At 45.9% G+C, this 10,950-nt stretch overlaps 1 protein-coding gene across 3 annotated transcripts in view; it reads right to left on the bottom strand.

Moving 5' to 3' along the window:
- The window catches only part of Gnao1 (guanine nucleotide binding protein (G protein), alpha activating activity polypeptide O), a 156,026-nt gene extending 145,586 nt beyond the window's left edge, over positions 1-10,440 (bottom strand). For 2 of the 3 annotated variants that reach the window (XM_013027971.1, XM_013027969.1), the window contains exons 1-2: positions 9,451-10,290; positions 9,191-9,233 (exon numbers count right to left, since the gene is read on the bottom strand). In XM_013027971.1, coding sequence (XP_012883425.1) covers positions 9,191-9,233; positions 9,451-9,568 — 161 coding nt within the window. In that variant the 5' untranslated portion in view covers positions 9,569-10,290. Of the gene's footprint in view, positions 1-9,190; positions 9,234-9,450 lie in introns of all 3 variants that reach the window. The other variant, XM_013027970.1, reaches the window with a different exon arrangement.
- Between the last annotated feature and the right edge of the window lie 510 nt (positions 10,441-10,950).

Genomic DNA, 10,950 nt, shown 5'->3' with positions numbered 1-10,950 from the left:
TGTGTGTGTGTGTGTGTGTGTGAGAGAGAGAGAGAGAGAGAGAGAGATACAGAGAGAGAGACAGAGACAGAAAGAGACAGAGAGAGAGAGGGAAGAAGAGGGGGAGGGAGGGAAAGAGAGAGAGAGAGAAAGAAAGAGTAGGGATCATCCTTTGCTTCGTTTCCCCTTCTCAGTAAGCAATTATAAACTTCTATAGAACCCTTTTACAAGCACCACAGAATTCCAAATAGATTTTCTCTCTTGAAGTCCTACCTTCTAATACACATAGTCAACCGCCTACTAGGATCTACACCAGGATGATGCACAAGAACTATCAGCATGACCAAATGAATTAATCATTTTCCCCCATCTTCCTTCTATCTTTCTTCTATCTTCCTTCTATCCTTCTACATTCTTCTATCTCAAGGAATGGTACAACCATCTATCAGTGGCCCCAAACAAGAATTCTGGATTCATTCTCACCACTATTCTCCAAAATTGATTTCTTCTTCAAGGCTTTTCTAACATCATCAAGTAAGTTCAATTATTCCAGTGCTGAAATTTCTTGAGTCTTTAACCTTCTCATTTACATCCTGCTACTTTAATTTAATCCTTAATCTTCTCCCATCTTTATCACAGAAGTAACTTTCCATGTTGTCTCCCAATCTCCAGACATACCTTCCTCTCATCTACCGATTATGCTACTTATTTTTGTAACTTTTTGGTGGCAAAAATAAAAACCAAAATAATTAGCATAATAAAGGATGATCTGGTTTCTGTCTCATTTTTTCATTTCCCATTTCCTAACATTCCTCTTACATAATGCTCTAGTCAAACCAAAGCTCCTTATACTCCCAGCAAGTTCTGTGTGGTGAGGGATGTCTGCTTTGTACATGTCAGTCCTCTATTGCCATTCCTTTTCTTCTACTTGGCTACTACTTGTTCTGAAATCTTAGTCCACATGTCTTTCCCCTGAACTTCCTGTCTGGGAAGTACCCTATATCCTCCCACAGCATACTGTACACATAAACATTGTGGCTTTTCTTATTCTAAAGTGCAAGAGTCTCTTATATGGAGCTTTCTTTAGACTATAGGTTCTTCACCGGCTAGGACTGAAATCTTCCTCTCTTCACCCATGAATATCATGTGTATGCTTGGCACAAAGCAGGCACTCATAAATATTTATGGATGGATGAATTGATCTTCCACTATGCTGTCTTTTCAGTCTTCTCTAAGCCACCTTCCTCCAGTGAAGTCAGAGCCTTCAGAGGCATCATCTCTCTGGTGCTATATCAAACTGACCCACAGTTCTGAGGCAGGAATAGGAAATGATTTCAGGAGCTTTCTGGATGGTTGCTAGGGAATGCAGGTGCCCAAACCAATGTGATATACAATGATGACTATCCCCTGCTCACAGAAGGCACCTAGCACCCATCAGACCCTTGACTACTCTACCACCAACCTCAGTCAAAGGTGCCATGCCATTTGCTGATGGGTACTGAGTTTCAGATATCAGTTTCCTAGTGTCTACACCGGTGATGTTGTTTAGTAGTAACCATTATGAGGTTATAATGTAACAGTGTAAGTTTTGTAATTAGAAAAATCATTGTCTGAATCAGCCCATATATGGCTTTGAGAAAGCCACTTCTCTGATTCTCACTTCCTTATCTTCAAGATGAAACTGATGACTCTATTTCCTCATAGGTGGATGTGAAAAACCATATTAAGATAATGGACTGAAAATGATGAACACAGCCTATGGCCATCAAAAGCTCTCAGAATTATCCTGGGTTATACAGACAACAAGGTGTATTCCTTGTGTATATTCTTTTTGTCTATGCTTCAACTAATATTATTTAAGCACTTCCTTTGTGGCAGGTACTTTGAAGCTTGGTGCTATATTATGTGCAAAAGGTTACCATCCTTGCTTTAGGGAGGCCTAATAGGGACAAGCATCTAGTCTAGCAAAGGACAGGGATGCATACATGCCAAATTAATTAGGCATGATATGCATTAGTGGTTCTGGGAGCAGGGGAAGAAGGCAACCCAGCATCAGTTTTAAAGCATGGGAATGTCATTCCTCTAAGTAACTTTTTCCTACAAAAAAAAAAACCTTGTCATCCAAGACATAACTGAGAATTTAGGGTAAATCCTTGGCCATGGAGTCTTATTCTAATCCATTATCCTCCTTTTATCTTTTCTCTATTCTATGTGCTTCTTAGATAGTTGACAAATCAAGAGGGGAAGGGGACAAATTCAAGGCATTATTAGCCTTGAAGGATTTTATTTTATCTTAATTTTTTAGTGCTATGAAAAGTACAATGTTTTTCCTCTTCACTGTAAAGAAAATTAGAACTAAAGATGGCTCGGCAGATAAAAGCTGTGGGTGGCAAAAACTCCCACTATTCCCCAATGCATTTCAGGCTTCAAGCTTTCTCTTTGCATTTAGTGTTATCTTAGAACTAGAAACTCAAAAGATGCTGGAGAAGTTCCACTGTGAAAACCCATAGTTCAGTTCAGAGAACAACAAACTGAAGCCCAAAGGGGACAAATGATTTGCCCAAAGTCAAATGAGAGTGTGACTCAAATTGACAACACAATCTCCTGATACTCCGTGAAACTGTCTGCAAACCTCTTGACCCCTGGACTTAGGCCTGAACCCAGGCAGGATCCTTTGCATGAAGTCCTCCCTGGAAGGCAGGGCTTGCTCCACTTCTGAGCAGCCTAGAAACCACAGACAAACCACTTCTCTCTCACATACCTCACTGGCTCTTGCTACTCAGTGACATCCTGTTTCTTACTAAGAAGACACTTTCAGATCCTTCTTTTTGGTCTGGGAAAAATAGCTGCATGAACAACTTAGAGGTGGTCTTCTCAAAATGCAGCTCAAAACTATTACTTTTATGGCTGAGAAAACATTGTGTAGAGGTTGCTACTTGCAACTGTCTACACCTTATACCACATAGAATAATTGATATTTTTATATTTAGAATCTCAAGACCCTGAAAATGAAGGACATGCTTGTTTCATAGACCATTTAGAACATGAAAGGAGCCTGGGTACCTCTAGTCCAACTCTTTCAGGAAACTGTGCCCTCCAAGGGGCAGAGATAGAAGAGCTGATCTGGACTCCTGGTTCAGTGCTCTTTCCTGCTCTCTGTATTTTTACCCTAACCTACTGGGCTGAAATAACTGTACCCTTAAAAAATGTCACATCAGCTATGACAACATAGTTTGTTATATAACTGATGCTGCAGAGCAGGCAAGGGGAAGAAGTCATGAGCATGAACTACAGTGCCCCTCTTCTGGCTCTCAGGACAGCTAAGTCTCACATACTAATCAAGGGAACTTCAGATGGAACTGGAACACCCACAAATCGATCAAGGAATTAAAACCAGAGCTAATGTTTATAAAACAATTTCTATGTTCCTGATGTCATTAAGCATATTTCTTGATTTCATGTTCACAATAACCCAAATAAGGTATTTAGCTTTTCTGTTAGCCCTATTTCACAGGGAAGAAAACTGAGGCACCAAAAGTTAAATAACTTATTTAAGATTACAACTAGTTAGCATTTTATTCGAGATTTGAAGCCAGGCAGGCTGGTTGTAAAAAAAAAAAATTCTTAACCACATCTCTATTTCAGAGATGCATTTTAAACTGCTTCCCTCAATAGGAAGTTGCACCTACTCCTCTGGACCAGTCAGCAGGCCACTGATTTTTCCTCTTCTTCCTAGCTGCTAATTGCTAATTTGTAAACAGTTTCCCTTCTAACACTGACAGGTGTGAATGGGGGTAGGATAAAATAGGAACAGAAATCTGAACAATTCCTGGAATGGAGTTCATCTTAGCACCTTTAGGATTTTTATAGCAATGCAGTCAATAAATGGGATGTGAAATGCCCTTCTCCCAGTACCTGCTGCTCTTAAATCCATGTGGCATATACATGTACACACACACACACACACACACACACACACACACGCACCAGAGGGTTTTTTTTTTTTCAAAACTACAAGTTCTTTGCTAGTGTTCATTTTGGGGGCAATACTTCTCAAAATGTTTTTTTCAGCTTGGACTCACCTCTTTATTAGTTTATTTTCTTTCAGACAAGGATGGGATCTTATGATAATAAGTCTGTGTAGCTTTTTAAGAAAGTAGAATGAACACACCTTGGGAGACAGGAGATCCAGTTCCTTTATCCAGATGCACAGTGAAGAAAAATAGGACCTTATTATAACTACATAAAATCTCTAGCATTGAAAGATAGGAGATGGTGCACATCTGAAAATCATGAATAATTATGTCCTATCTTTAACAGATGTACCATCTTAAGTCACAATAAAACCCATAGTTCCATGGACAAAAAGACATGTGAGGTTGGGTATTAAAAACTCATCCAGCTTCCAACTTACAAAAGAGAAACTCTGAATTCCTGTCCAGCCATGCCAATCTCATGAAGTAACAACTTTTTCCACAAACACAGGTACTATTACAGAATTCAGTGGGTATCTGATTCTTAAACTTTGGTTTAAGAATTCCACAGCCAATTCATGAAGGAGGCCAGGTAGACTGTTACTCTGCTGGTATTTACAGTTCACTGAATGTCAAGGAGAGAGGAAAGCACCATCCATCAGCAAAGGAGAACTCATCTGCCACTTGATCTGACATTCCATTCGTGCTTACACTGTCTCCAGAGAACAAGATGCATCTATTTGAATAAACATGGAGACAGGAGAAGGGGGGGAAAAGGCAAAGTAGCCAACCAAATTGTTGCAGAAATACCAGGACCACAAGTTTTGAAATAGTTATCGATGGAATGCTATCACAGTCTATGAGACTCTTGGGCATGTGTGTGGAACACCTTGATGGCTGAGCTTGCTCAAAGTAATAGCTTCAAGTCACTATTCAACTCCATGAATGCCAGCCACTTAGGAGGTATTGGTAGTATGCTGATAGAACATAGGCTTGCCCTGAACCCAAGCTCAAACCAAACCATGGATACTCTAATTATATAAGGTCAGTGGAAAGAAGGAAGCCACAAGTTTTTTGTTTTTGTTTTTGGTAGCAGGTAACCTTCCCTTGAAGAGTTGTGTAATCATCTTCCATTGCAAGAGAAAGATATCTTCATCAGGTAAATCCTTAAATTTACTTTAAGATAGCATTGAGCAATATCCTGGGAATGAATGCACTTGAGAAATGCTCCATTTTACTGTGCCCATTTCAGTGAAGCCTACTAGCTTAGTAAGCCATGCCCTGCTGCCAGCTTGCAACTCTTCTCTTTGTAACAACTCTGTGTAAAGCTCTAGCTTCAGCATCCTGAATGTGGGCAAATTGATGCTCAGAGCAACTATATGGCTTACGTAAATTTTCATCAGGTACATGGCCCAAGAAGTTGTCACTATTTGTTGAGAACTGTGAAGTTACTTAGAATGATATTCTATTGATTCTACATTTCACAAAGCATAATTCTAAAAGATTTGTTTGTAAGGATTTGGTAAATCAATAAAATTCACATTTCCTTTAAAAACTTTTATTAATATGAACACCTAAGTCTCATTGAGTGTATGCAATATGAGATTGTATCATAGGTGAGGTCGCAACTCTTTAAAACAAGCAGAGTTATTTAAAATGCCATACAGAAAAGTCACTGATTACTCATAGTATGTGTAAAATTATATCTGTGCACTGCAATTATCACTGTTTATTTCTCGTACTGAAATGTTTTAGATTGTCTGACACGGAGCTCCCAAACGCTAACTCATAACCATATACACAAAGGATAAAAACCCCAAAAAGCTACATTGAAATGAAACTTTTAATTTAAAAAGTGTTGAGAACCGGGCTTCTAAAAATGGCAATCTAATCTGTGGCATCTCTTAAGTAGATGCAAGTTTCCTTTCAGGACATGTATTGAAGAAAAATTTCAAAGGCCAGTCTCTCTGAAATGTTCCTATGCTGATGAAGGTATTAACACTTTGTTCCAAGAAGCATCTGCCAAGTAGTCCTTTATCATTTAACTAGAGTTACTGTGGACATACAAGGAAACCTGTTTTCTCCTAATAAACATATACAGTGGATGAGAATAATGGCTAAATGGAATGGCCTTTTACCTTTCTGGAAATATTGAATAAAAGGGTTCCAACAATAGCTAAACATGAATATTCTTCATTTCAACCCATTAGGCTAAGCTACTAGACTCTATCCCCATCAGGAAATGATTGGGTTTTATAGTGTATCATCTAGACACTCTTAATGATCTAATGTCATTTGCCCAGGTAAAAAATAACACAGTATCCTAAGTAACTGATAGTGTGATAGATTGTTCACCAATTGCATCACACAGTAAAGTAGGAAACTGTGTCCTGTAAATACCACCTAGACTACTACGCCTGGCCCCACCCAGAAAACACAATCTTTTTGACTAATAGTGACTCTCAATTAAGTGATGATCTCAAAAATCACCTCTGTGAATGAGGAAAGAATTTGTCACTAGATACAGTGACACCAATCCCACATTTTGTGGTTAATAAAACAAGTCCTACATTCAGTTTGGCACAAGGCCCTGATCTGACTTATTTCAAGCCAAGTTGAATGGCTCTCAGGAAAGGCTGCCATTCATGAATGCAGGAGGAAGGGACCCCAGGGTCCCTTATGGCAAAATTTACACTGGTTATACATAGTTCTGACATCTTTTGAGCAATCTGTCCTGTTTCCTAAAGAGGGTTGTGTATTGTGTTTTTACAGAGAAAAAAAAAAAGGTTTTAACTACAAGATCTCAGTTTTGCCTGGCATTTTCCTCCAAAAAGGGCCCAGTGGGGGTAAGAACAAAGAGAAGTGAAGGAAAAGAGAGGAAATGCTCTGATTTCTGATTTAATTGCCCCAAACATCAAACACACCCAGCCAAATTTAAGACACACAGGACTTTCTCCAGAAAGTATACATTCAGCCTTCATTTAGGATTTCTTGCTCCAGTACTTAATTAGGAATTTTCATTCTAAAGTGGCACACCTGTCTCCTCTGAGAGTTCAATTCTCTTTGAATTAAAAAAAAAATCAAGTACCCTTTTGGGGACACAGCATATATTTTTAAACTTCTTATTAAATCAACCTAATTTATGGGGCATGTTCAAGAAAAGCAGGTGGATGCAAAGTTAATTTGCAGGCTATCATACCCCTCCTACCTTCCCCCACTGCTCTTCCCTCCCCTTGCGTTTCCGAATGCCTTCGGGCCCCCTCCGAGGCGGCTCGGTCCTCTCTGCCTGGACGCCGAACACTGCCGAATCCCTCCGAGCCCCGCGCCCAGGCCGCGCCGAGTGGAGCCGAGCATCGCCGAGCTGAGCCCCATCGACTTTCCAGGCCTCGGCTGGGCGCTGTCCACCACTCGAAACGCCTGAACCTCACTCAGCTCGGGTGCCTGGGGCTTTCACAGAACTCCCAGCCTGCCAGGGCAGATTACAGACTTGTGAAGTTTTGAAACGTCCTCCTTAGGGAGAAAGGGGTGGCGCGGGTTGCATTTCCCGATCCGCAAGGGCTCCAGGCAGATGCAACATGCACCTCATTGCAAAGAGCAATTCCCCAGGCCCCACCTTCCCATCCATTTGGGTTGCACAAGCTTCAGAGAAGCCCCAGGCCAAATTTCCCGTTGCTCAGAAGGGTGCAGAAAGCCGAGGGGGCCACTGCGAAGAAAGCCCCTGGGGGGTTGCAAACAAAAATAAGAATATGTCAAGCAGATGGGGGGAAATTGTCTCCGAGCCGTTACTCCCTACCATCATGGCGCCGCCTGGAACCCGCTTGTCATGCCTGTTACACATGCAAGATTTTTTGCTTCTTGGTTCCCAAACCGCAAGCACGCTTCTCCCACCCACCTTCCCACGAAAAGGGTTTTTATTTTCCATTGTTTTCCTACGGGATGCAATTACTTCGGCTATTCCGTCAAGTTGAAAAATAATCATTTTTGTTTACTGCACAGCAACCTCTAATTAGAGCTGTGTGTGCACGAAGGTGTCACAGCAAAGCGACTTGGAATCCTCTCTAAACGCTCTTAACGAACTCCATGCCCTAAACTGACAGGCCAACGGAAACGGCAGGGCCAGCAGGCCCCGAGGGCGCACACCCCTTACCTGCCGGCCACCCCCTCCCCCAAGCAAAGCTGCTGGTGCCGCCTGTGGGTTCATCGGGAGCTTCCGTGTGGATGGGGCAAGACGCGAGCCTGCGAGTGGGAAGGAGGGCGAGGCTCCTTATTGGGAAAGCGTGGAAGGGAAGGAATATCCCATTTTGTTTTAATTTTCAACCATCACTCAAATCCACCCCCAGTTAATTAGGAGGGGAAACTGATATCTCAGGCAGAAGGGGGCGGCGGTAAGGGCCTGAAATCCGCATTGTTGGTAGATTTCATGGAACGGCTTAAGCAGAGTGTAAAATAAATACAATGATAAAGGCCACAGAGGGAAGTAAAACCGTAGGGGGAGAGCAAATGCTGGTGGATGGGGGAGGAGAGGGGCTCGGGGCATCCAGGGGCGGGCATTCAAACCCACAGTCAGCATCTCTCTTCTATCTCTGCTTTGGATACAGCTGTGCCTGTCACATCCGCTTGGAAATCCACTCCTTCCCCTAGCACACGCCCCCTCCCCTAACCCTCGCCCTCTCTTTTGGGGGAAGGGGTAAAGACCACAGACTCCAATTCAGCACTTAAATTCATGAACAGCAAACTCTTGATCTGCTACCCCAGTCTAGGGTTGGGTCCCCTCCATGTTTTAGCCAAGTTCAAAACCACTGCCCCAGGAGAAGAGCGGAGAGAAGTGGGATTATGCAGGTAGTGAGGAAGGCAAAGAGGGAGAAGAGACCGAATGAGACAGAGATGGGAGACAGCAAAACACGAAATACTCCACCAGCAAGAGTAACGATCATAATCATGCCAATAGTGTGATGTTCTGATCAATATGGCGGACACTGTCATTCATACAACTACAGGCCTCCGCAAAAACACCCACCCCAGGAGTTGGGGTGGAGGACCCAGAACAAACGTAAGGAGTGGGGGAGGGGAGTTAAAGCCAGGTGTGCGTGCTGTGTGTGTGTGTGTGTGTGTGCGTGCGTGTACACGAATTAAAAATCCGGCCTGGAGAGTAATGTGAAGTGAGCGAGGTAATAAAAAACGATTCTAAAAAAAATATTCTCAATAAAAGTACAAATCTCAGTGCCACAGACACTTACTTCATCTGCTTCACAATGGTGCTTTTTCCTGATTCTCCAGCCCCTGTTGGGACACAGACAGGGGGAAACCAGTGAGTGTCAGCTTAGGGAAAGGGGGGGGGGGTTGGAAGGCTAAGGCATGCTAGGGAGGGGGTGGGCGATCCTGGGCACATGGTGGTGCCAACTCGGGAACCAGATCTCATGGGGGCACAAGAGGGGTGGGGGGAGCTGGCAGCAGGGGTGCGTGGTGGCCGGGGTCGGGCGGCCTTCGCGGTCCTTACCCAGCAGGAGTAATTTCACGTCTTTGGCGGCGCTGATGCCATCTTCTTTGAGGTTTTTCTCAATCGCCTTGCTCCGCTCGAGGGCGGCTCTCTCCTCAGCGCTCAGAGTACATCCCATGGTGGCCCCTTCCTTGCCACAGCCCGCACTACTCGGCTGGCACGGCTCCCCGGCTTGGCGCGCCCCCCACCCCCCCAGAGAGCAGAGCCTGGGCTCAAAGGGGGAAAAAAATCACGATATCCTCTCCTTGGCTGGGAACAAAAACGTCGAAAGACCAGAACCCCCCAAAAAAGACAGCCGTTCACAAGATTCCAGCAGGGGAGACTGGCGGCAGCTGGCGGGGGGGGGGGGTCTGGGGATGTCGAGGCGAGAGTGGCCGGGGTCAGGGGCTCCGGAGTCGAGGGAGGAGGCGCCCGCGGGCCCAGGGAGGCGCGGGGCTGCAGGCACTGAGGCTGGTGCACGACCCAAAATAAATAAAATAGGAGTCGAAGGCTAGATCCGCAGCCGGAGCCGGCGGAGGGCAGGGTGGGGTGGGGGGCAGGGTGGGTCCTTCTGCCGCGGCTGCCGGAGGCGGAGGAGGCGGAGGCGGAGGCGGCGGAGGCGGAGGCGGCGGCGGCGGCGGCGCGGGGTGTGGAGGGAGTGAGTTAGGGGGTGCTGCTAGTGCGTGTGCATCGCGGGTCCTCCGCCGTCGGTGCGTCCGCGGCGCCTTCGCCGACCCCCGCGCGCAAGGCAGGGCTGGGCAGGGGGCCGGGCCGGGGGGCCGGGCTGGGGGGGCAGGTCTCTAGCGGGAGGCGGCGTTGTGGTCTCCCAGAGCTCGCATCGCTCGGCGGAGCCTACTGGAGAGAGAGAGAGAGAGGAGGGAGAGCGCGAGGGAGCCGCGACCAGCGGGGAGCTCGAGGGAGAGGAGCGAGAGAGAAAGAGAGGGAGAGGCGGGGGGCGGGGGGAGAGTGAGAGAACGAGAGAGCGATAGGACGCGCGCGCGCGTGCGCGCGCTGTGAACCCGACGGGCGGGAGTGGGGGGGGGAAACGAGCGCCGTGAGCGAGTGCGCCAGCCTCTCTGCGCACCAGCTCCACGAGCGGCCCGCTGACGTCAGCAAGGCCCCCGGGGCCAGACTGGGGAGGGCGGGGGCGGCGCGCGCGCGCCCGGGTCCGCGGCAGCTGGCGGGAGCGCGTGCGCGAGCGTGAGGCTCTTCCCTCCCCCAGCCCCTTCACCCTCCCGACGCGCGTTTCCGCGGCGTTGGGCGCGTGCTGGGCTGGCGAGGGCGGGGTCTAGGGCTGGGCGCGCGCGCCGGGGCGCGCTGCCTCACTCCTCCCCTTCATTTAGGATTTCTTGCTCCAGTACTTAATTAGGAATTTTCATTCTAAAGTGGCACACCTGTCTCCTCTGAGAGTTCAATTCTCTTTGAATAAAAAAAAAATCAAGTACCCTTTTGGGGACACAGCATATATTTTTAAACTTCTTATTAAATCAACCTAATTTATGGGGCATGTTCAAGAAAAGC

This window comes from Dipodomys ordii, unplaced genomic scaffold (genome assembly GCF_000151885.1).
Source record: "Dipodomys ordii isolate 6190 unplaced genomic scaffold, Dord_2.0 Scaffold106, whole genome shotgun sequence".
NCBI lineage: Eukaryota > Metazoa > Chordata > Mammalia > Rodentia > Heteromyidae > Dipodomys > Dipodomys ordii.
Note: the sequence above shows the minus strand (reverse complement) of the source record. Positions and strands in the feature narration are given on the sequence as shown.